General features: G+C 39.5%; 1 protein-coding gene across 15 annotated transcripts in view; it reads left to right on the forward strand.

Moving 5' to 3' along the window:
• Positions 1-25970, forward strand: part of CDC42BPA (CDC42 binding protein kinase alpha) — a 329438-nt gene that overhangs the window by 116577 nt on the left and 186891 nt on the right. For all 15 annotated transcript variants that reach the window (XM_032317331.1, XM_032317316.1, XM_032317323.1 and 12 more), the window contains exon 5: positions 6890-7038. In XM_032317331.1, coding sequence (XP_032173222.1) covers positions 6890-7038 — 149 coding nt within the window. The remainder of the gene's footprint in view (positions 1-6889; positions 7039-25970) is intronic.

Here is a 25970-nt window from a genome sequence, read left to right on the forward strand (position 1 = left end):
AGTGTTCCAAAATTCATTGTTTATGCACCACACCCAGTGCTCCATGCAATCCATGCCCTCCTTAATACCCACCACCAGGCTCACCCAACCTGCCACCCCACACCCCTCCAAACCCTCAGTTTGTTTCTCAGAGTCCACAGTCTCTCATGGTTATGTGCATTTATTTGCTTGAGAAGAATTGGTGTAATTTAATGAATGATCTTAAAATGCAATTAGAATATCTTTTTCCTTAGGAAAAACTCATTAAATACAAACCTGCTTAGTTGCATCGACACGGTCCCATAAAATTCTTATCACTTTGATATCATTTAGAATATTCTGAATCAGTGACATGTGTCTCTTCTCCATATTTACTTGTCCTCTGTTTCCTATTTAGATATTTTATGCCGGAGGGGGGAAAAAAGCCAGGGAAATATTTAAAACAAAAATTTTTATTTCTTGAATTAGCATTTGTAAACTGTTTAGAGGATGAAAGACATTTGTTTATTTATTTATTTTTTATTTATTTATTTTTTGAAAGACATTTAAATGTTAGTTTGTAGTTAGTCATATGAACTCCAGACTCTACTGGAATCCAGTTTGTGCTCAAGATAGCAGTTGTTAGGAGGAAGTAAGGGGGTGAATACAGAGTGGGCTCTGCGGATTGGCTGTTAATGTCTTTGACAGCAGGATGACTAAAAGAGCTTCCAGTTCTCCCTAAGAAGACTTCTAAAAGCATATCTGTTCTAGGAGATGGTCTTTCTCTGCAACACAGTTCATGTATTGTATGTTTTCAGATGTTGTCACATTGTTTTTTTGGAATGTAGTTTCTTACAAAGCACAAACTTGGAAATAAAGATTTTTTTTTTTAATTAGAAATTCAGAGTTGGAAGTCTTACGGTATGTTCTATCCATACGTAGGGGTCTGTTTATTTTGGAGGGGTAAAAGATGGGTAAAGACTCAGTCTGTATCCTTATTTTCCTGGAGGTTCTGTACATACTTGTTATGTCATGGATGTAGTCAGCTTTTTTAACTGAGCACTAACTCTTTGAGTAAAAAGGAACCGATGTAAGGATCAAGATCCTGAGTTCTGGCTTTCTCACTGTTTTAGGGTATGTTTGGTCAGATCCTTTGACTTCTTATGCAACTGATTCCACACCCAGGAAGTGGGCATAGCAGCTGTAATCCCTGCCTGCAGCATAGGGCCCTTGTGTTAATATCCCTGTACCCTCATTCTGTGACTCCTGCACTTTCCATGGTCTGGTCTCAGCTCTTCTTTTCATTCCTCCCCTATATGTGTACAGATTTATTCATATGTGCGCCTGTTCTCATCTCATCTTGGTGTGAGTGAGATATTTGCCTGTGACCTTTTGTCCCATCGCCTTGGCCTTTGCAGAATTTTACTCCACTGGTCAACTTCATTGTGACTAGCTCCTTTCCCCTCTACAATGCAGAGGTCTAGGTATGTAAAAATAAGGTATATGTTACTACAGCTCGCTGTTGTCCTTCAGAGATCTCATGGGCATATTTATTTAATTACCCCGTTTGGTGACTGTGCAGGATTCCACAGAATGGACATGTTGGATGGATGCATTTAATGGTTTTCTTGGTGGGCTCTATTCATACTGTTTCTGATCTGTTGCAGTTATCAAAGTGCTGTGCAGCAAATATACTTGCCCACCTGCCCTACACTGTATTCCTAAAAGTGGAAATGCTAGATCCAGGAGTATGCACCTTTTAAATTTCAGTAGATACTGTGAAGTTACTCTGCTGAGCAGTTGTAGTAAGTCATCACTCCCAAGAACTCGGTGTTGTTTCAACTCACACTATTCCCAAAGTAGGAATGGTCTCTTTGCTAACCTAATGGGTATAGAATGGTATCTCATTGTTGCTTTGTTTTTGGCCATGTGTTAATTGGCTAGTTGTATTTTCTCTTAGGTGAATTAACTGTTAAGAGCTTCAGCCTACTTTTGTTGGATTGCTTGCCCTCTGCCCTCTTCTTAGCAGTTGGTGGGAGCTCTTTATGTTAGGATTGTTATCTCCTTGGCATATCTATGGACATTACCTCTCAGTCTATATTTTTCTTAAACTCATTTAAAGGTATCTTCTATTGGGTACTATTTTAAAGATAGTTTATGAGTAGGAGGTTCTTGCAACAGGTATGATGTATTACTGAGGAATCATAGAGAGCAACCGTGGCCCAAGAGCAGATCCAAGGTGTTTCATGTCTTAAATTATGATGAGGGAGTATTAGGGGACAGAATGGATATTTTACAACTTGTTTTAGATATTTGACTCTCCATAAATAAGTGAATAGTTTTCACACCATATACAAAAAGAAATTCTGGATGAATGATTGAATCAATGAATGAAAGAACCTGATTCAGAGATTAGGATATTTTCCATTTAGAGCTTGCAGCAGCAGCTTCTGCTTATTTCTGTCACGGTATTTATGTTACACTGAACTTGACCACTGATTTGTGTTTTCTTCTCCATAAGGTTATAAATTCCATCAAGACGGAGCCACATCTTACTCATGTAGCACCTTGTTGTCTAGTGTGATGGTAGTGCATATTGGGTACTCCGTATCTGTGGAATTGTGAATGAGCTTCTTTGTCCCTCACTTGTTCTGTGCTCTATCTGCCATTCCCAAGGAAGTTTTGTACAGAATAAAATATAATATGGCAAGCTCTTAACCCTTAAAACTGTAACGGTAATACAGTCAAGACAGGCCCAGGACCTGGATTAGGGTAGGGATAGTGGGTAGTGTAGAAATGGATGGGCTCCACAGACATTTAGTAGGAAGTAGACCCAACAAGACCTTGGTGATTTAGTTGAATGTTGTTCTGAACAAAGGAGAAAATAGAAGACGGACTTGCAGCCCTTAGAGATACTCACTGGGATGTGTACAGAGAAAAGGAGATCTTTTCCCTTGTGGAGTTTTTATTTGTCTGCTGTTTCTGATCCATTTTGTCTCCCTAATACCAAAACCAGATTGCAAGTGTAGTTCATTTTCAACTCCTTGCTTTTCTTTTGAGAATTTTCTTTTGTGTTTCTTGCTCATTGCTCCCTCCAGTTGCTGAATTCTGTCCTAGTAACAGCTAATTTCCTCTGAGAACAAGGTAGGGAAATAACATGAGCAGGCAAAGTCAGAACTCTGTTCAGCAGGCAGCCCGAAAAGGAAAACAGAATAATGATGTATTTATAATTTTTTTATGCTATCTCAAGGAGGTTTTGTTAACCAGAGAAGAGTTTCAGTAAGGCATGTGGAGAAACTGAAAAGGACTGGACCCAGGGGCTCGGGGTTTGTTAAGGGGAAGCACGTCATAGAATATGGATGAAAGTAGGGGAGAGACAATGACACAAGGAGCCTCACTTTTGAATGTGGCAAAAATGTTGAGATGACAGTTTTTTAGCAGTTGCCTGGTAGATGGTTATACTCAGACTGTAAGAACCTGGTGTGGCAGGCACGGCTGTTGCACATGTCAAGACAGGAAGCTTTTGATGGAGGAGACTTTTGTCTTTTTGTCCTCTGAGGTTTTTTTTTTCTCCTGTGTTTGGTACCAAAGAGTCCTGATTGACACCTAGGGACTGTTTGTTGAAGGGGTAAGTTACATTTTATGATTTTCTATGTGTAAATGTTTGATTTCAGTTTCAGTAGGAAACTTTTTTATTTGAAAAGTTTTTGCATTTGCTGTTCTGCTCAGAGAACTTCTTTTTTTTTTTTTTTAAGATTTTATTTATTTGACAGACAGAGATTACAAGTAGGCAAGAGAGGCAGTCAGAGAGAGGAGGAAGCAGGCTTCCCGCCGAGCAGAGAGCCCGATGCGGGGCTCCATCCCAGGACCCTGGGATCATGACCTGGGCCAAAGGCAGAGGCTTTAACCCACTGAGCCACCCAGGCGCCCCTCAGAGAACTTCTTTAAGATGGTAGCTATGGATTTCTTCCCTGCCACCATTACCACTTCTAGTGACATGTTTATGCTAATTAACACTGTTCTGTTACATTAAATTAGTTTGCTCTAATCTTCATGATGGAGTCTGTTAAACATTAGGCCTAGTAAATAGAGCAAGGAAACCATAGACCAGGATTTGAAGTAGATTTTTCCTCTCATTTTCAAGGATTTAACAGTAAAATTAGTTTCTTTTATTTAACAGAAATTATACATGCTTATAATTAATTTTAATATATAGTAATAAGAATATGGATTTTCTCAAGACTCTTTAAATTTTAAATGTCAAGTTGGTGATCACTGAAGTAATATCTTTATTTGGTAATAAAATAATTTTAACTTCAAGGTGTTATAAATGACATTAAAATATCTTCTGTTTACTGTCCTTCATGCTGAGTGCTGTACTCTGAAGAAGGTATCATTATTGTAGGTCTATAGATGAGAAAGCTCTAAGAGACTAATTTTTCAAAAGCCGCTTAAAACCCAGAGTCAGAATTTGAATACAGGTATCCCTGACTACAAAGGCCATCCTTCCACTGAGTCTCTTTTTCACTCACCTTAAAAGAATATGTATGATGTGGAAAACACGCACGTACATATGTGATGCATGTTTAGAAAGCCATCTAGAAAATACTGAAAAGCTATGAGACCACGGGTAATCTAACAATGCAGGGCTAATCCCTGTGAACATTTTAGCATGTACTCCTTCTCTTTCTCTTTTGGCAAACACACATGGTCAAGGAAGTCTCCATGTTTTCATTTATGTCACCCACTGTACTCTCTCAGTACTGCTTCAGTGATGACATTAGCTGTGTGGGTTTTCCACTCATCGGAGCGTCCTGTGACACCAGCAGAGCCCCCTGCAATTTAACTCAGTTCCGATGCTCTCTCTACCTGGAGACAACACCAGATCCCAGAGGCTAAGCGTTCAAGTCCTACGAGACTCCCTCCTCACCCCCCAGTTACTTGTGCTTCTGAGTCACAGAGCAGAGGTTCCCATGATCCACTCCTCAGAAACGGTTAATTTGCCAAAGCTGCTCCCCGGACTGAATATCCGCTGTAGGAAGGAGGTGCACAGGCACCCTGTGATGGAGAGGCGCAGAGCTCACGCCCTCCGCAAAAGTGTGCCAGTTCTTCCAGCACCACTTGCCACGGTTGCCCAGCCGGAAGCTTACCAAGCCCCATCTTCTGGGTTTTTATGAATGCTTCATTAGTTAGGCATGATTGATCAAGTCATTGGCCATTGATGATGGATTCAGTTTCTAGCTCTTCCCTAAATTTCCAGCCTTCTAATTTTGGCTCCCTTGGCAGCCAGCCCACACCCTTAGATTATCCAAGGGCTTTCCAAAAGCCACCTCATTAACATAAACACAAGTGTGGTTGAAAAGAGGTTTGTTATAAATAACAAAAGCCACCTTTGTCTTCTCCCTTAGGAGATTTTTTTTAAGTATTTTTTTTTTATTTATTTGAGAGAGAGAGCTTGCTTGAGCAGGGAGAGGGACAGAGGTTGGAGGGAGAAGCAGACGACTGTATGCTGAGCAGGGACTCTGACCCTGCTCCATCCGGTGTTACAGGGTTGCAGGGATCTTGCCTCACAGAGCTGAAGAATGAATCTCCCAGACACAAAAGGGTGAAGTGATGTGAAAGTTCATTAAGTGAAGGTGAGAACAGAAGGGAAAGTGAAAGCTCTCTAGAGTGAGAAGGGTCCCAAATGTCTGCCACTGAGGGCTTTTAGGCAGGTCTTTTATTGAGAACTTGACCAGGTTGCTTGGGGCCTTGAGATTCTTGTGCCATCTTGGTCTGAACGAGGACAATCGATAACACCCTTACTGACTGACTGACTTTGAGGTTTGGTAATTTTCTTTCTTTCTTTTCTTTTTAAGATTTTATTTGTTTATTTGACAGAGAGATCACAAGTAGGCAGAGAGAGAGGGAACCAGGCTCCCCACTGAGCAGAGAGCCCGATGCGGGTCTCAATCCCAGGACCCTGAGATCATGACCTGAGCTGAAGGCAGAGGATTAACCCTAAGCCACCCAGGCACCCCGGTTTGGTCATTTTCTGTGATTCCCTGTAGCCAGCATAGAAAAATACTCCCTAACATCTGGGGCCAGGTGGTCTGGTCTATTCCCTGATCTCTTGTTCACTCTTTCAGAACCTAGCTAAGGGAGCCCTATCTCTTTTTGCCTACATCTGAGTCCTTTCCTTACTCACCAGGACCCTGGGATCATGACCTGAGCCCGTATGACTGGACCACCCAGGTGCCCCCACTTAGGAGATTCTACGGGTTTTTTAAGAGCTCTGCCAAATATATATATATTTCATAAATATATATATTTCTTATAAATCATAATATCCTACACCTACACCCATAACCATCCATATCTAAAATTAGTTGACTTCTACTTATACTTACCTAAGAAAAGTCCATTCCGCTATTTCTGCACTATTAGGAGTGGAAAGAGAAATATGTATATGATGGAAATTATTATATTCTCTATATTAGTGTTGACCCAAGTGTTGATTTGATAAATTGTTACCAGTCTAACTGGAAATAAGGAAAATGTTAATGATGATGAAAATGAACTTAACATAATAAAAGAATATCTTATATTCTGAGTTACTTTAATCACTTTTGGAGAATTAATACATTGTTTCCTCAATGAAATGTTGATAAAACTGCAGCGTATTGTTATAGGTGATGATGGTGATGTTGTTACTTCGCAAAACACAACAACAAAACAAGGGTAATTCTATCTTATTTCCTGCTTCAGGTTTTTAAATTTTATTTTACTGCTTCCTGACATTTACAAGCCTTGTCACGATCATCTTATGCAACTTCTTGTAATTAACAACAAAAGTATTTGACCCAGTGCTATTTGACTTCGGGTTACATTACATTTATTAATTTTTCACCTTTACTTTTTATTGAGTCCTTTTTTTCTTTTCTACTTCTAGTACCTGGTCATGGATTATTATGTTGGTGGGGATTTGCTTACTCTGCTCAGCAAATTTGAAGACAGATTGCCTGAAGATATGGCTCGATTTTACTTGGCCGAGATGGTGATAGCAATCGATTCCGTTCATCAGCTGCACTATGTGCACCGGTGAGTAAGAGGCCACACAAGAATGGGTTCTGTGAGGGCCAGCAGAGATGTCTTTGTGGGAAAATGATACTTTTGATGGCCATGGGGTAATTTTTTCTCTGTAAACTGTCTGACAGGGACAGTGATTTATTTAAAGTCTTCCTCACAAATGTGTGTTTGTATACAGTTTAAGATGAAATGAAAAGAAAAAATTGAACCTCTTTAAAAATAGTTTTTTATATGGGATTATTCTTTTTTTTTTTTTAAGTTTTTATTTAAACTCCAATTAACATACAGTGTAATACTGGTTTCAGATGTATAGTATAGTGATTCAGCACTTCCATTCCATGCACCAATAGGTGCATTCCTTAATCCCCATTACTGTTTCCCCCATTTCCCACACACTTCCCCTCAGGTGACCAGCAGTGTATGCTCTGGAGTTAAGAGTCTGTTTCTTGATTTGTGTCTCTCTCTTTTTTCCCTTTGCTCATTTGTTTTGTTTCTTAAATTCCACATGTGAGTGAGATCATGGTATTTGTCCTTCTCTGACTTATTTTGCTAATCAGAATACTTTAGCTCACTTCTTATCGCTGAAAATGGTAAGATTTCATTCTCCTTTATGGCTGAGTAATATTCCATTGTATATGTACACCACATCTTCTTTATCCATTCATCTATTGATGAATGGGGCTATTTCCATAGTTTGGCTATTGTAGATAATGCTGCTATAAACATCAGGGTGCATGTATCCCTTTGAATTAGTATTTTTGTACTCTTTGGGTAAATACCTAGTTGTGCGATTGCTGGATTGTAAGATACTTGCATTAACATTTTGAGAACCTTCCATACTGTTTTCCAGAGTGGTTGCACCAGTTTGCATTCCCACCAACAGTGCACAAGGGTTCTCCTTTCTCCACGTACCGGATTATTCTTATAGCTGTTGACACAAGCTAAAAATTTCCTTCTACATAAACAGCTCATAATAATTTATGTGTAATAAAAAAATTTTAAATGTATTGCATACTTTAAAAGGCAGTCTCACATTTTAAAAGGAGAGAGCATAGGAAATGATCACAGAGTTACTGGTGAATGAATCATTCAAATTAGGAAAGCTTCGGGTTGTGAGACCATGAGAGAGAGTGACGAGGCGCTAGGAAGAAGCAAATGGAGGACCTGCCACTTCGGAGAGGGCAGGAGCCATCCTCTGAGACGTCAGCACGCGTCCGAATGAGGCAGAGGGTTTGCTGTGACCCACTTTGATGGGTCTACTCCAGGGCTTTTGAATCCGTAGGGTGGGTGGGGCTGGGAATTGGCATTTCTGACAGGTTCCCAGGTGCTGCTGCTGGTCCTGCGACCAGACTCTGAGCCTGTCTGTTCAGTAACACAGCAGTGCCTGTTCATTTTAAGTGGTGGCTGATGCACGTGATCTCTGTGAAGGACAGGAGCCCAGGTGGAAGAGAAAGTTTCTGTTTTAGTGTTGCTTTTTTTTCTTTTTTTTAAGATGTGGGTATTTTCAGCTGATTAATTTACTTAGTACTGAACTTCTAGGACATTAGAAAAGGAAGAATATTTTGATTAAAAATTTTGTATTTAGGAGATTTCAGTTTGGCTACTGCCTATTCATATGCTTTCCCCTGTTGATACCTAATAGTCACAAAGGTTTTTTTTAAAATAAAACCTAGAATATACTTTATAATATAAACCATGAATATACTTTTTATAATGAAAATTATAAAACACAGTGCAGTTTTTAAGATGGTATTATGGTCTTAAGAGCAAATTACGGAACGAGAAACTAAAGTGCTTTTGTTACAGGAACTCAAGATCCCAGCTGAGAACTGTCATTTAAAAATATTTTTTTCTAATTTTCTCTAAATTTAATTTTATTTTTTCAGTGTTCCAAGATTCATTGTTTATGCACCACACCTAGTGCTCCATGCAATACATGCCCTCCTTAATACCCACCACCAGGGTCGCCCAGCCCCCCACTCCCTCCCCTCCAAAACTCTCAATTTGTTTCTCAGAGTCCATAGTCCCTCATGGTTCATCTCCCCCTCCAATTTTCCCCAACTCACTTCTGCTTCCCTTCACCCGTTATCTTCTGTGTTATTCCTTATGCTCCACAAGTAAGTGAAACCATATGATAATTGACTTTCTCTGCTTGACTTATTTCACTCAGCATAATCTCTTCCATTCCTGTCCATGTTCATACAAAAGTTGGGCATTCATCCTTTCTGATGGAGGCATCATTGTATATATGGACTATATCTTCTTTACCCATTCGTCTGTTGAAGGGAATCTTGGCTCTTTTCACAGTTTGGCAACTGTGGCCATTGCTGCTATGAACATTGGGGTACTGATGACCCTTCTTTTCACTACATCTGTATCTTTGGGGTAAATACCCAGTTGTACAATTGCAGGGGCATAGAGTAGCTCTATTTTTAATATTTTGAGGAATCTCCACACTGTTTTCCAAAGTGGCCGTACCAACTTTCATTCCCACCAACACTTGTTTACTGTTTTGTTAATTTTGGCCATTCTAACTGGTGTAAGGTGGTATCTCAATGTGATTTTGATTTTAATCTCCCTGATGGCTAATGATGATGAACATTTTTTCATGTGTCTGTTAGTCATTTGTATGTCTTCTATGGAGACGTGTCTTTTCATCTCTTTTGCCCATTTTTGACGTGATTATCTGTTTTTTGAGTGTTGAGTTCGAGGAGTTCTTTATTTTATTTTATTTTTTTAAAGATTTTATTTATTTATTTGACAGAGAGAGATCACAAGTAGGCAGAGAGGCAGGCAGAGAGAGAGAGAGGAGGAAGCAGGCTCCCTGCTGAGCAGAGAGCCCGATGAGGGACTCGATCCCAGGACCCTGAGATCATGACCTGAGCCGAAGGCAGCGGCTTAACCCACTGAGCCACCCAGGCGCCCCCGAGGAGTTCTTTATAGATCTTGGATATCAGCCCTTTGTCTGTAGTGTCATTTGTGAATATCTTCTCCCATTCCGGGGTTTGCCTCTTCGTTTTGTTGACCGTTTCCTTTGCTGTGCAGAAGGTTTTGATCTTGACGAAGTCCCAAAAGTTCATTTTCACTTTGGTTTCTTTTGCCTTTGGAGACATATCTTGAAAGAAGTTGCTGTGGCTGATGTCGAAGAGGTTACTGTCTATATTCTTCTCTAGGATTTGACAGATTCCTGTCTCACGTTGAGGTCTTTTATCCATTTCGAGTTTATCTTTGTGTGTTGTGTAAGAGAATGGTCAAGTTTTATTCTTCTATACATAGCTGTCCAGTTTTCCTAGCACCATTTATTGAAGAGACTGTCTTTTTTTCCACGGAATATTTTTCCCTGCTTTGTCAAAGAATATTTGACCATAGAGTTGAGGGTCCATATCTGGGCTCTCTACTCTTTTCCACTGGTCTATGTGTCTGTTTTTGTGCCAGTACCATGCTGTCTTGGTGATCACAGCTTTGTAGTAAAGCTTGAAATCAGGCAATGTGATGCCCCTAGTTTTGTTTTGCTTTTTTTTTTTCTCAACATTTCCTTAGCAATTCAGGGTCTCTTCTGGTTCCATACATATTTTAGGATTGTGTTTGTTCCAGCATTTTGAAAAATGCCAGTGAAATTTTGATTGGGTCGGCATTGAAAGTATAGATTGCTCAGGGCAGTGCAGACATTTTAACAATGTTTATTCTGATCCATGAGCATGGAATGCTTTTCCATCTTTTTGTGTCTTCTTCAGTTTCTTTCATGAGTGTTCTGTAGTTCCTCTTTCCCCTTTCATTCATAATTTTATTAATTTGGGTCTTCTGTCTTTTCTTTTGGATTAGTTTGGCCAGTGGTTTATTGGTCTTATTGATTCTTTCAAAGAACCAGCTTTTAGTTTCATTAATGTGTTCCACTGTATTTCTAGTTTCTATTTCATTGATCTCTGCTCTAATCTTGATTATTTCCCTTCTTATGTGTGGGTTGGCTTAATTTGTTGTTGGTTTTCCAGTTCTTCAAGGTGTAAAGAGAGCTGGTGTATTTTGGATTTTAAAGTTTTTTTGAGTGAGGCTTGGATGGCTCTCTTTTCTCCTTAGGACCACCTTTGCCATATCCCATAGGTTTTGGACTGCTGGGTCTTCATTCTCATTGGTTTCCATGAATTGTTTAAGTTCTTCTTTGATTTCCAGGATCCAAACATTCTTGGGCAAGTTGGTCTTTAGCTTCCAAGTATTTGAATTCCTTCCAGACTTTTTCTTGTGGTTGAGTTCCAGTTTCAAAGCATTGTGGTCTCAGAAAATACAGGTAATAATCCCAATCTTTTGGTATTGGTTGAGCCCTGATTTGTGACCCAACATGTGGTTTATTCTGGAAAAGGTGACATGTGTGCTCAAGAAGAATGAGTATTCTGTTGTTATAAAGTGGAATATTCTGTATATATCCATGAGGTCCATCTGGTCCAATTTCTGCTTGGATGATGTGTCTGTTACTGAGAGTGGCATGTTAAGATTCCCTATTATTAATGTATTCATATTGATATGACTCTTTATTTTTTGATTAACCATTGACTTATGTGGTTGCCTGCTTCCATATTGGGAGCTTAAATATTTACAATTATTAGATCTTCTTGGTGGATAGACCCTTTCACAATAAAGTAGTGTCCTTCTGTATCTCTGACTATAGTCTTTAGGTTAAAATCTAATTTATCTGATATGATAATCACTACCCCAGCTTTCTTTTGAGACCCATTGGCATGAAAAATGCTTCTCCATCCCTTTGCTTTCAGTCTGGATGTATTCTTAGGTTCCAGATGTGTCTCTTGTAGACAGCATATGGACGGGTCCCGTCGTTTTATCCAGTCTGCAGCCCTGTGCCATTTTACGGGAGCATTTAGGCCGTTCACGTTGAGAGTGATTATTATCATGTTGATATGTTTTTATTTGCATGTGAAGTCCTTGTTGCTATAGATTGTCTCTGTAAATTTCTGTTCTGTGTCACTCTTGGGTTCTTTCTTCTTTTATAGAACCTGCCTTAATATTTCTTGTAGTGCCGGCTTGATGGTAGAATACTCTTTTAAACCTTGCCTGTCATTGGAAGCGCTTTATCTCTCCATCTATTTTGAATGTCAGCCTTGCTGGATAAAGTATTCTTGGCTGCATGTTCTTTTCATTTAGTTCCCTGAATATGTCTTGCCAGCCCTTCCTGGTTTGCCAGGTTTCTGTGGACAAGTCTGACATTATTCTGATGGACCTTCCTCTATATGTAAGGAATCTCTTCCCTCTAGATACCTCAGAAGCTCTTGTCTAAAATTATGGTTCGTCAGTCTCACAATTAAGTGTCTTGAGGTCTTTCTAGATTCGTTGATTTTGGTTGGTGTTCTTTCTGCCTCTAGGACCCGAATGCTTGTTCCATTTCCCAGACGGGGAAAATTTTCATCCAGAATTTGTTCAGCTATATTTTCTAATCTTCTTTCTTTTTCCATCTCCTCAGGGATCCCAGTAATTCTGATGCTGGAACGTGTCATGGTGTTATTTATTTCCCTAATTCTGTTTTCATGGCTTCTAAGCTGTTTGTTCCATGCCTCCTCCTGATCCCTTTTCCTCTATCATTTTTGTCTTCTAGATCACTAATTCTATCTTCTGCCTCGGTTACCCTAGCTGTTAGAGTATTTAGATTAGAACGGATCTCATTGATAGCATTTTTAACTTCTGCCAGCTTAGCTGTCACTTTTGTGCCTAAAGAGTCTATGTTGTCATTAATGGTTTTCTCCAACTTAGCTATTGTCTGGATAATTATTACCTTGAATTCCCTTTCCGACATACTGTTTATTTCTGTATCCAATGGTTCTGATGGAGAGGGCACAGTCTCTGAATTTTTCCTCTGTTGGGTGTTCCTCCTCCTAGTCATTTTGGTGAGAGGTGGTGGAGGGAATGTGTAGTTGAACATATCAACCACGATCCAGGCAAGGTGCAGCCTGAAATGTTTCAGAGCAATAGGAAATCACCACCAAAAAGAAAGAAAAAAGAAAAAAGAGCGAGAGAGAGAGAGAGAGAAAAGAGAAAACCCAGCCAGAATGAGACCCAAAAGTAAGATTTATAAGGTATATAAACAAAAACAAACTAAAAGATTGACAGAAGTAAATGATAAGAAAAAAAAAAAAAAAAAGAACCCAGCCAAAATGAACCCAAGGATAAGATTTATAATATCAGAACAAAAACAAGTACACTGAAACACCGACAGAAGAAGAAGATGGGAGGGTGGTTATAAATCCTCGATGTGGGCGAGGAAGGTTATTTTGTTTCTTCCTGGGTGTATCTTGATGTCTTTGTTAAAGGACTTAACTTTCCAGGGATAAAGGGAGATTAAAACTGGTTTATATATAGGGGTAGTATTGATTGGGGAAAGCAGATTACCTTGAAGGTTATATCTATATGTATATTAAAAAAATAGAAAAAATTAAAACACAGGTATATGTAGGAAAAAAGTTCAAGTTAAAAGGTTATTATTGAGTATGTTGTATTAAACCTCTAGTTGTAATGGTAAGTAGGTTAGAAAAATTAAAAAGAACAAGAATTGTGAGAACAAATTAAAAAGAAACTTGTATCTATGAAGTATACAGGTGTTAGAATACCAGGAGCTTAAGATATTGTTTTCCCTTGATATTGGGGTTTTATAGTTTTATGGTAACCCTGTGGTGGTTGTCCTCTCATTCTTTTGGCTTGCTTTCTTGGGGAAGCACCTGCCGTGTTGTTTTTCAGTCAGTCTTGCTTGGGTTGAGTTGTCCTTCCCCTGTCAAGGGGCTGGGTTCTGTGGAAACTGGGTTTTAAGACTTTTGTTCTCTGGAGGTTTTTGTTCTTTGGTGACTTTTCGCAGCAATTGAGAGGTTTAGTGGAAAGCAAACGGCACTCAGACCTCTACCTGAGAGAGAAGCCTCAGTCTGCTCTCCTCTGGATGGCCCAGAACACACAGACTCCCCGTCTGCAAACTCCACTGAGCCATGCAGCCTCCCGCAGGCGCTGTGTACCCCCAGCCACTGTCTCAGGGTTCGCCTGAGGCACCCGCTTGTCTCTGTACCTCCCGTGTTACTAAAACTACGAGTGATACTGGTCCAGGGAGCTCATTTCTGGTGGTTGCCTTTGCCGGGACAGCTTGTCTGGGGTTCAGGCCCACACATGGTGTGCTCAGTCCCCATGGTTGTGCAGGTCGGAGAAGGCTGCCGCTGAGGGAGCCGGACCAGAGGTCGCGCCGGGTTCTCCCAGGCTCAGGCTGGGAGTGTCCAGACACTCTGGTGGCAGCAGGCCGGGATCCTCAAGAGTGCTGGCTGATGCCCACACCAGACTCTCTCATGCATGGCCGGGAGTGTGGCCAGGGGCTCAGGGACCATGGACTGGAGGCCCCACCACATTCTCTCTGGCAGGGTTGGTCGCTGGCTGTGGCTCTCTTGGGTCTGTAGGCTTAGGCCCGTGCCCGTGACCGCCAGATTCCATCAGTCACCCCTTAACATCTTTTGCTCTTGTTGAGTGCCTTCAACCAGATTCCGAGCTAATGCTTGTCCCCAAGCACAGGGCACTTTCGAATTGGGGTATTACTCTCCAGTGGGTCACTTCTGGTGGCTCCCTCCTATGGCCCTCGCCCCGCAAGGATGACAAGACGCCCCAATTCGGATGCATCTTCTCTCTCTTTATTTCCGCAAGTCTACACACTTATATACGCTTACATGATCAATCAGCGAGCAGGGTACAGGAGGGAGCGAATCAGGCTGTGCACCTAAACGAACAACTTCGCTAGCAACCAATACTGTTTACTTCCTCTTTGGGCGTTCCGCTTAGTCTCACGAGGCAATCCTAACCTGGCAACTAGCCAGGCGCCATCTTTTAATGGCGGAGGCCGCCCTGGCCAGGGGCCTGCCTCTGACACCCTCCCCCTTCTGCTTATCCTCTGATACCCATCTGCTCGTTCCCACTCAGCTATGGCAAATATTCTTAACTGATCATAGGACCCTTTCATGCCAACTGTATATACGGTCTTACAATTCTTCTCAACACTGCATTTTAGATGACAACTATCTTTCTGATGTTGACATTGGAAATCCATTTTAACCCTGAGCCCTATTAGGGCTCTATAGGTTGAATACCTATAATTTTACCGGGTACTCTATGTTAAATGAGTCCTGTTTATTCCATTGTTGGATAGCTCTCATGTCATAGGATTTTACTTTATGTTAAGCTGAATTTCTTTTTTACCTTACATTGTTCCTAGTTTTGCCTTCAGAACCACATATAATAGTCTAATTTGTCTTAAAACTCTCCTGCCTTCTGAAGTCATCATTCCTCTAGGTTAAACATCAGCATATTTGTACTTTCTTTGTTATCAAAATGGACATACACATTCCCTTTCCCACTATCTCAGATGCACATGTCGATCCTCACCTTGTGCCCATTTCCGTGCCACCCTCCCTCCCTCCTTGCCTCTCCCTTTACTTCTCAGTGGACATGCTCCGGTCTATCAGTGCACTTCTTAAAATGTGATTCCTGTTTTCTGGAAAGACTATTTCAGCAGATGCTTTACTGAGGAAATGTTCATTGAGTCTGTTTTTATAAATAGCACTGTGCTAAATTACATAAAATTTTAAGTAAGTATAATATATAGTCCTGACTTGTAAGAAACTTCCAGCCTGTTTGGGGACAGAAAACACAAGACATAAGTAAAAACTAAAGTAGTAGACTTTAAATAATCATTTAGGGCAAAAGTATAAGAGATGGAGTGAGCCCGGATTGTGAACTGCCATTTGAGCTATTTAAGCAAATTACAGTGCACTCAAAGAAATGAGTAATAAGCTTAATAGATGGTGATTTCCAGTGGTTACTTAACTTTTAACTGTGTTACAGATTTTACCTATGTTATTCTAACAATAGTGCTGTTATTTGGGTGTCATCTACAATGGATGTGACTCCGTTCTGTGAACGAGAAACCCAGCTTCAGAGACACGAGTCCATAGTTAGCATAACCTAGGTTAAAATCTGAGTCAGGCTGATGCTGGAATTTATGTTCTTGACATAACATCTTATTGCTCATAAAAGTATGCTTTCATGATGGGACTTTGCAGATGAGGAGGCTTTTTGTAGGCAGAGCAGAAGGCGTTCTAGCGACCAGGGATGGCGGGAGATAAGGTTGTAGATATGCAGAAGGTTGGTTGGTAGGTGGTTCAGCTGGAGAAGAAAGCTCATGTTAAGTTGAGGAAGAGCAATTTTGGTTCCTCTTGTGGAAACACTTGAGTACCGTGCTGTAGACTTGATACCGTGATAGCCATCAAGCTCCAGGTAACTTAAGGAATGAAGTGTTTTGTTCAAACATTGTGTTAAGTTAGCTGGTTTTACAGTAAACTTCACATCAAAGTTTTCAAGGTTTGCCAAATTTCAGAATGTTTTATAATTTTGAACTTCAAGTATATGGAATTAGAGAATACAAAAAGGGAATAGAGGAGATGGGATGTGTTCAGGGAAGGAAATATGTTTTCCCTTTGTGTTCTTTTTTTTTTTTTTTTTTAAGATTTTATTTATTTATTTGACAGAGAAAGATCACAAGTAGGCAGAGAGGCAGGCAGAGAGAGAGAGAGGGAAGCAGGCTCCCCGCCGAGCAGAGAACCCGATGCGGGACTCGATCCCAGGACCCTGAGATCATGACCTGAGCCGAAGGCAGCGGCTTAACCCACTGAGCCACCCAGGTGCCCCTTCCCTTTGTGTTCTTTTAAAACAAGTTTATTTCCAGACTTCCAAAATATATTCTTTGTCTTCTAATAGGGCATTTTCTGATGAATATTTTGTCTTTGCTTCCGCATGGTTCTGTGAGAGGGAAATGAGCAGTGGAAAGTAGCAAGTGATAGGAGTCGTCAGTCCCACATGCTTGGCTTCCAGTTGCTCACCACGTTGTCATATTTTACTCAAGAACATTTGCAACTACCTTTGAAATTTCCAGAAATACACTTAAAAAAAAAAAAAAAACAACCAATGTAAAACAGTATTTTGCCTGTTTTCAAAGGAGATGTTAGTTAATATAAGATGAAAGAGGTATGGATGGGGACATGAAAATAGGAATTAAAGAGATTGACTCTGGCTAGCTTTAAAGTCTATGTCCAGACTGGGGCGCCTGGGTGGCTCAGTGGGTTAAGCTTCTGCCTTCTGCTCAGGTCATGATCTCAGGGTCCTGGGATTGAGCCCCGCATCGGGCTCTCTGCTCAGCGGGGAGACTGCTTCCCCCTCTCTGCCTGCCTCTTTGCCTACTTGTGATCTCTCTCTCTGTCAAATAGATAAAATCTTTAAAAAAAAATCGAGGTACAGACTGACAATAAAGTAAGTAAAGTAAAATAAAAATGTTTTCAAGTAACACTGGGTAGTGAAGAAAGCATTAGACGAGGTGCCACGAGACTTATTTACTGTGCTTGCTCCTCCACAAGCTTCTGAAATTTAGATGCCAAATGATTTGTCCTTGAGATTACAGCAACTTGGAACTTTTTCTAAAAAACAGTGGTCTTCCTGTAAAGATTAAAGAATGCTGCTTATTAAAGTGTTAAAGACTAGTTGCTGGCACATAGACCATTTCCGTGTCATTGTATTTTTTTAAAAAATATTTTATATATTTGTGAGAGAGAGCACACATGCAAGCACACCCAAGCAGGTGCAGCAGCAGGCAGAGGGAGAGGCAGGCTTCCTGCTGAGCAAGGAACCTGTCCTGGGATCTTCCTTTTTTTTTTTTTTTTTTTTTTTTAAAGATTTTACTTATTTATTTGACAGACAGAGACAAGTAGGCAGAGAGGCAGGCAGAGAGAGAGGGAAGCAGGCTCCCCGCTGAGCAGAGAGCCCGATGGGGGGCTGGATACCAGCCATCCTGGGATCTTGACCTGAGCTGAACGCAGGTGCTTAATTGACTGAGCCACCCAGGTGTCCCTCCTTGTCATTGTGCTGAGACGTGGAGAATGGTGCTGTAGAGATGAGTACTTATAGGGCTCTTACTGTGAGAGCTTACCTTACTGTGAGAGCTTCTCCCCTTTCACAGGAGGCCAGGAAAGGATGCAGTGGGGTTGAGGAGGGAAGAAAGATGGTCCCCGTAGAGCACTTGCTGGTAGAACGCCTAATGAATATGAAACCTTTTCAGATTAAAGATGTCTGTTCTCCCTAAATCGATCTGTAGGTTTGATGCCATCCCTTTGAAAATCCCAGCAAGGGTTTCTTTGTTTTGTTTTGTTTTTTCCTTCTATCCAGGTGAAAGTATTATTGTTAGGCTACCCTCCCTTAACAACTCTAGCTCCTGCTTCTCTTTGTGGAGCTGCATTCAGGCCTCAGGCTACTGGCTTGGCCCTACACAGCTCTACTTAGCGACGCAATAATGCCATCTTATTTTCAGTGTTTTTGACAGCTCATATAGGTTTTTCATTTGGAGGATTTATTTATTTATTTATTTATTTAAATATAAAAATAAGCTCGCTCCAAAGTTTATGTGGAAATACAGTGAAACTAGAGTGGCTAAAATGGTTTTTGAAAAAGGAGAATAAAGTAGAAGAAAACATCAGAGAGCATCTTCTGGACTTAGGGTTTAGTCCTCCTCCTTAGTGAGGAGTTCTTAGATAGGACATTAAAAATTGATGAAGTGAACTTTACCAAAATGAAAAACATGTATACTTCTTAAGGAGCAGGTAGGAGGCCAAAAGGCAAGCTACAGAATGGGAGAAAATATTTGCAAACCATATGTATGATGAAGACCCTGTATCTGGGATATATAAAGAACTCTCGACATGATCAAAAAACTTCAACTAATCCAGTTATAGAATGGACAAAAGACACAAAGAGACATTTTGCCCAAGAGGAGATATAGATAGCAACTAAACACATAAAAAGCTGTTCAATATTAGGCATTAGAAAAATGCAAACTAAAACTATAATGAGATATCAATGAGAAGATGTTACACTGCTAAAATAACAAATAGTGATAATACTAAGTGCCAGTCAGGATGTGGAGAAAGTAGATCTCTCACACATTGCTGGTAGGTATGTAAAATGACTTGGCTACTCAGGAACAGTTTGAAAGTTTTAAAAAAAAGTAACATGCACTTACCACGGGACTCCGTGATTACATTTGAAGACATTTATCCCACAAAAGTTAAAACATATATTCACAGAAAAACCTGTACCTGAGTGTTCATAGTGGCTTTCTTTGTAATAGCATAATACAAGAAGCAGCCTGCAAGTTCTTGAGTGGGCAGCGGGTTGCATACCTCCGCTGTACCTACTGTATGCATACAAGGGAGTGCTCCTGGCAGGAGGAGGGGCAAGTGGTACTAATTACGCACAGCAGCCTGGGTGGGCCTGAAGGGTGTTACGCTGAGTGTCAAGAATTAAATCTCAAAGCGTATGTACTATATGATTTCCTCATACCTAACTTCTTGGAGTATCAGAACTGCAGAGTTAGAAAACAGATGAACGGTGCCCAGAGGACAAGGTCAGGGACAGGATGGGGAGTGAGGTAGCGTGTGGTTGTGTAGTTCTTTGTGGTGATGAAATGGCTGTGTATCTTGAATGTGGTGGTGGTTTTATGAATTGACACCCAGGATAAGATTGCATGGGACTACACACATGTGCATGTGCGGATGAAAAAAGGATACAGACTGAGAAGGTCTATAATCTACCATTAATGTCTCTGTGTTGGTTTCCTGGTTTTGCCATCGTGCTGTGGCTGTAATGTATGTTGTTAGTAGTGGAGAAGCTGGGGAGAACGGTGGACTCAGCGTTCCATTTATGCAATTACCTTTGGGTCTGTAATCATATCAAAATGAAAAGGTTTTAAGAAAAAAATAACTCTATTACTTCCTTTTCTAAAGTCTGAAAACCAAGCCCAAGAAAGTCTCCATCATGTCATACCTGCAATTTGTGTAAATTTGGGTGAATTCATAGATTGCTAAATTTGCTTAGGCTCCTGGCCTTCCGGGAAGTGATTTTTCTTACCCTCTAAAAGGCTGCAACCTGTAATCCACGTACTTGGGTGTCATTGGCAGATAGATGATGCGCAAATCACAAGGTAAGCTGAGGCCACTTAGTGAAACAGTCAGTACTGAAGCAGGTCTAGGACTGAGCCCTGAAGAACTTTGGTATTTTGAGATTGGGTGGGGTAGGAGTGGCCAATAAAGCATACTAAGAAGGAACATCAGGAGGAAATAATAAGTGTGGATAAGGCATCTTATGGAAAATCAAAGTAAATCATCTTCCCCTTTATGTTTAGTTACATTAATGTCTTAGCTGGTGCATTTCAAACATGTATCTTTTTTTGTGGATACTAGTGTCCTGGGTATTAGGAGTGGGAGTGAGATCTGCTATTTAGTAAGTAATATGGTTTTATGTAAGTACTAGTACATTCTTTACATTCAGTTAACTGTCTTTTGAAAAAAAGACCAATTTCAAGAAAATAACTTCTGCTTCACAGTTGTACCCAAGTTGGACAAAAATTTTTAATTTTGTAAATTCATTCACAAGTCTTGTTCAAAGAGTCCTGTCTTACCAGTATCCTACCTACTTTCTTGGGTGGGAATGAAATATGCTTACCTGTAATAATAGAGAGCAGTTGAATGACAACAAAAACAGGTTTTAAAAAAAAGCAAAATATAATTTTTTAATATACCTAAGCACTGTGGAAATATAGAATAAGAGAGTAAAGAGGAGGTGAACAAGTGAATCAGGAGGACCTCTTGGAAAAAGCCAGTCCGTTGTAGGAAGTAGATAGTTCAACAAATGGAATTAGCTTAGCTGAGGAGGAGGACCAAAGTAAACAAGATATGCAAAGAATGACCATTAAGATTCAGAAGTAAAGTTTTACCATTATTTTAACGTTCAAGGTATCACTTGAATACTTAGAAAAATACAATATAAAAACATTGTTATAAGAGCATATCCATTTTTTAAATGCTTTTAATAGAATGGCTGGTTTTGGTAGTCATTAAATACTTTATTTTTGATCTATCACCTCAGGTTTGAGACTTGCCATGGATGCACTTTGATTTTCAGCTAAAAGTCTGAATACCAGCATTTCCATTTTTGATTTCCTGAATAAGAACTTTGCATTTTAAGAGTGTCTTTCTTTTCAATCATTTATTTGCTTAAATGCAAAATTTATGTAAGAGATTATTTCTAACAACTAAACAGTATCATGTAGCATATGTCTGACTCTGGTTGATTAAAGTACAAGCCAAATGTTGGGTTATAGTAAATCAAGCTCTAATTATAGGTTGAGAAAAAAAAACCCAACTTATTTCTAAATATGTTAATTAAACTCAGCAATAGGCTTGGTGTTCCAATAGTCAGCTACAACATCAAGTGTGCTAATAATAATGAAAGACACAAAATCCTACTAGAACAACAAAAAAAGTAAGCTTGATCTGGTTAGAATGGTATGTTTGATTATCCTGTGATGTAGTTTTAGATGACAAAAATGGAAAGATGAGAATATTTGTGGTGTTTTAAAGAATATGTAAATAATCAGAATGTTAATTCTGATACCAAAATGTTACCAGCTGGTATTGTGTGTTCTTCAGTAGCCAGGATCTTATCTTGATTTCTGTTTCTCCTATAGGTTTTATAATATCACCATTTTAAGAGTGGTGCTCATGCTGTCTCCAAACTAGAAGGACCTTATTAGAAACTGCTTTGATAGCGAAGGGAAAGTCATTGATAGTGGGCAGATTGTTTTGTCACAGAGGTCAGTGATAATATAAAGTATTTAATGCTTTACGCTTGTTGATTAGTAAGAATTAGATATGCATATCTGGGGAGAAAAGTTCCATTATTTTAGATCACCTATCATTTTACAGTTCTTAGTGGAAATAGGTGTCCATACAATTAGGTAATGGTAGAATATGAAACTGGTTTTTAAAAATGGAGAATTCTCTCAGGGCGTCTGAGTGGCTCAGTTAAGTATCTGACTCTTGGTTTCGGCTCAGGTTGTAATCTCTGGGTTGTGAGATCAAGCCCTGTGTGGGGTCTGCACTGGGCATGGAGTCTGCTTGAGATTCTCTCTCTCTCTCAAAACAAACAAAAAAAAGAATTGTCTCTCCATTTTAAACCCTTCATTTAAAAAAAAAAAGATATAAAAATAACAAACTTTTCTTTATTGGCTCCACTCTTAATAGTATTAGATGTTGTCTTTGGTAATTAACATTAATAGTAATCATTGATATGTTACTGGCTCATGACTTATTCCAAACTTTTCACCCAGAGGAGGAAAGCGTGATCTCTGCCTTTTTGTACTACTTGCCATTGATATTCAGAGGATCTTCATTAAAAAATGCTGTAAGGGGATGCCTGGGTGGCTCAGTGGGTTAAGCCGCTGCCTTCGGCTCAGGTCATGATCCTGAGGTCCTTGGGCAAGGAGCCTGTCTCTCTTTCCACCTCTGCCTGCCTCTCTGCCTTCTTGTGTGCTTTCTCTCTCTCTCTTTCTGACAAATAAATAAATAAATATTTTTTAAAAATGCTATAAGATTTCATTATAAATAGACTTTTTTTTAACAGCTTTACTGAGATGTAATTTACATACCATACAATTGAGTCAGTTAAAATGTACAGTGATTTTTAGTGTATCCACAGATATGTTTAGTCATCACCTCAGTCTGTTGTTGTTGTTTTTTTTAAAGATGTATTTATTTATTTGACAGAGATCAAGTAGGCAGATAGAGAGAGAGGAGGAAGAAGGCTCCCTGTTGAGCAGAGAACCCGATGTGAGACTCGATCCCAGCACTCTGGAATCATGACCTGAGCTGAAGGCAGAGGCTTTAACCCACTGAGCCACCCAGGAGCTCCTTAGTCTGTTTTAACCATTTTCCTCACCTGTACAGAAACCCTGTACCCTAAAGTTCTCACCTCCCTGTTCTCTTATTTCCCTAGCCCTAAGGAACCATTAATCTGTCTCTCTCTGTAGATTTGTCTATTCTGGACATTTCACATCAATGGAAAGCTAATGGGTGTCTCTCGATGGACTTCTTTCACTTAGCACATTGTTTTCAAGGTTCAGTCCTGTTGTAGAGTATACTAGAGTGTACATCTCAGTTTAACCACGTTGTCTGGTAAAACTAAAATGCCAACATTTTCCAGAGATTTTTGACAGAGTCCATAGTGTGCCACGGGATCACAATTATACACAGTACAAGCCAAAATTAGTCTGTCAGGAAGTGATTGAGTCTCAAGAGAAAAAAAGTGGACTGATAGCTCAAGATGACCCAGGTCAGATGACCTAGGTTTGAATTGGAAAAATTATCAAATAAAAGCTTTAAAAAAGTATTTACTTTAAGCATACTTCATGAAATAAAGGAAAACATTTAAAATGAATGAGATGATAGAAAATTTCAGTAGTGAAATAGGAAAAAAACAAAATGAAACCTTCAGAATAGAAAAATACAGTATCTCAAATAAAAATTCACTGAATGGCATCTGTATCAGAAAGGAGACTCATAAGAGAAAGTCAGTGAAACTGAGTGTAGATCAACAGAAATTATTCTTTGCAAACTAGACATGGAAAGATTGTAAGAATGAACAGATAAGTGATGAAAAGATGTAACATATGTAATTGGAGCCCCAGAAAGACAGAACAGGGCAGAAAAAATAATGGCTGAAGATGTCCCAAGTTTGGAGAAACATAGGAATTTAGAGAATCAACAGTCACAGCAAATCAAAACCATATAAATTTGACAAAGCACCTCCAAATCAAAGTATGGAATACGAAGGATACGAAAAGTCTTGAGAGCATCTAGAGGAAAATAATGCTTTCCATACTGGGGAAAAACAATCTGAGAGAGCTCAGATTTCTCATCAAGACCACAGGGACTAAAGAATAACTGAACAAAATGTTTACAGTACTGGAAAGAAGAAAACTATCAACCTAGAATTTTATATCCAGTGAAAATTTCCTTCAGGGATGAAGTTAGAAAGAGAATATTTTTAGATACATGAAACCCAAAAGAATTTATTACTCAAGACCTTCCTTATCAGAAATGCTAATTACATATTTCAGAAGGAAGGAAATGTTAGCAGAAGGAAATGTGGGGCTTCAAGAAAGAAGAAAGAGCATAATACATGGTTTTAAAAAATTGTGTGTATACAACACTTTTCCTCTTAAATTCTTATTTTTTTAAAGATTAAAATATCTTTCTATTTATTTTTAAGCAATCTCTGCATCCAGTATGGGGCTTGAACTCACAACCCTTAGATGAAGAGTTTCATGCTTCACCAACTGAACCAGCCAGGTCACACCTCTCTGGGGTTCTTTAAAACATTTGACTGTTTAAAGAAATTTGTTTTGGTAGATAGTCAGTGAGCAAATTATGTATGACAACTGGAACATAATGGATAGAGATAGAGCATAAGCAAATTCTGGTATAATTATAGACCTTTAAACATTTTTTTTTTGGGGGGGGAAAAGGAAAAAATCCTATGAGACAAAAAGAATAAGTGACTAACATAACATTTTAAAAAAAAAGTGATTTACAGGGGCAAGAAAATGAATTTATCATCAGACAATTCAACAATAAAGGTTTATGACTGAAAAACAATGTGTTAAATATTTATGATGTCCCAGAAAAGAGAACACAAACATAATCACCTTTCAGGTATAAAGAACACTCACAAATGTCGTCAACTTGCAGGAGCCTGGGGAATGTTGATCCCATGAATTCTTCCTGAAGAATCTAGTAATCTGTTAGAGAATGAGCTACAGACAACCAAAATGACAGGCAGACATCAGCTTAAGGACTGGAGTTGCTCATTAAGTAGCTGTAGAAGTGAAAACAGAAAAGTTAAGAGTGAGCAGGAACAGCATTTACGGCTGTTTGCTCTCGGAATGGACATAGGCTGCAACCATAAAAGGTGGTGACAATTGGGAGAATTTGTACACATTTTTTTCAAAGTGTTTTCAGTCATCAAATTTATGGTGCTGGCATAAATAATGTTATTTTGAGATTGTTGTGTGTGAATGTGAAATAAAGCAAATGCGTGATTATGGGGTACTCCAGTTCACTTCTATTATCCCCTGTGTCCTTAAGAGTCAGGCCTGTTGGTGCAGAAGGAAGGGGACACTGATGTGAGATCAAAGAGGACAAGTATAAACTCTGTAGTTCTGAATTTGAATTGGAAGTATCAGAATGAGCTACTGAGGTTTCCATAATTTGCAAGGACTCCTAGAATTTCCTGAAAACTTCTCTGCAGTTTATGATATGGAGAGGGTACAGATTCAACTCAGCCAAGAGAAGAAGCGCATGGGGGAGAGTTTAGGAGAGCGCTGGTATCATATAAGACTGATGAATCACTGACCTTTACCTCTGAAACTAACGATACATTGTATGTTAATTAATTGGATTTAAATAAAAAAAAAAAACAAAACCAGAAACCTTTACTTCTGGCACCTGCAGGTACAGCCCGGTCCTGCGACCCTACATCAGATAGGGAGTGCAGAGTGAGGAGAGAATTATTTCATCTTACCAGCATCCTCCCTCACCTCCTCTTTTCCCAGGAAAGTTGAATGTACAAATTCGTACATGTTACCTTGAGCTAGGCCTGACTCAGGAATCCTTTTTATCACTGTTACTGCTTCTTGTTTTGTTTTTGCCTTGAAATTTACTTTGCATGGTATACCAGCCTTTTAGTAATGGTATCCATATGCCTCTGATTTTCTGTGATCTTATTTTTACTCTTTTCATTTTGAGCATCTCTTATGTGTGCAGCAATTAGTTGCGTTTTTACTTGCTGATCTAAAAAAAAATCTCTGTCACTTAAACACTGCATGGAATAGGGTGCCCGGGTGGCTCAGTTGGTTAAGTGACTGCCTTTGGCTCAGGTCACAATCCCAGAGTCTCGGGATCGAGTCTCACATCAGGCTCCCAGCTCCATGGGGGTCTGCTTCTCCCTCTGATCTTCTACTCTCTCATGCTCTCTTTCACTCT

This window comes from Mustela erminea, chromosome 17 (assembly GCF_009829155.1).
Source record: "Mustela erminea isolate mMusErm1 chromosome 17, mMusErm1.Pri, whole genome shotgun sequence".
NCBI lineage: Eukaryota > Metazoa > Chordata > Mammalia > Carnivora > Mustelidae > Mustela > Mustela erminea.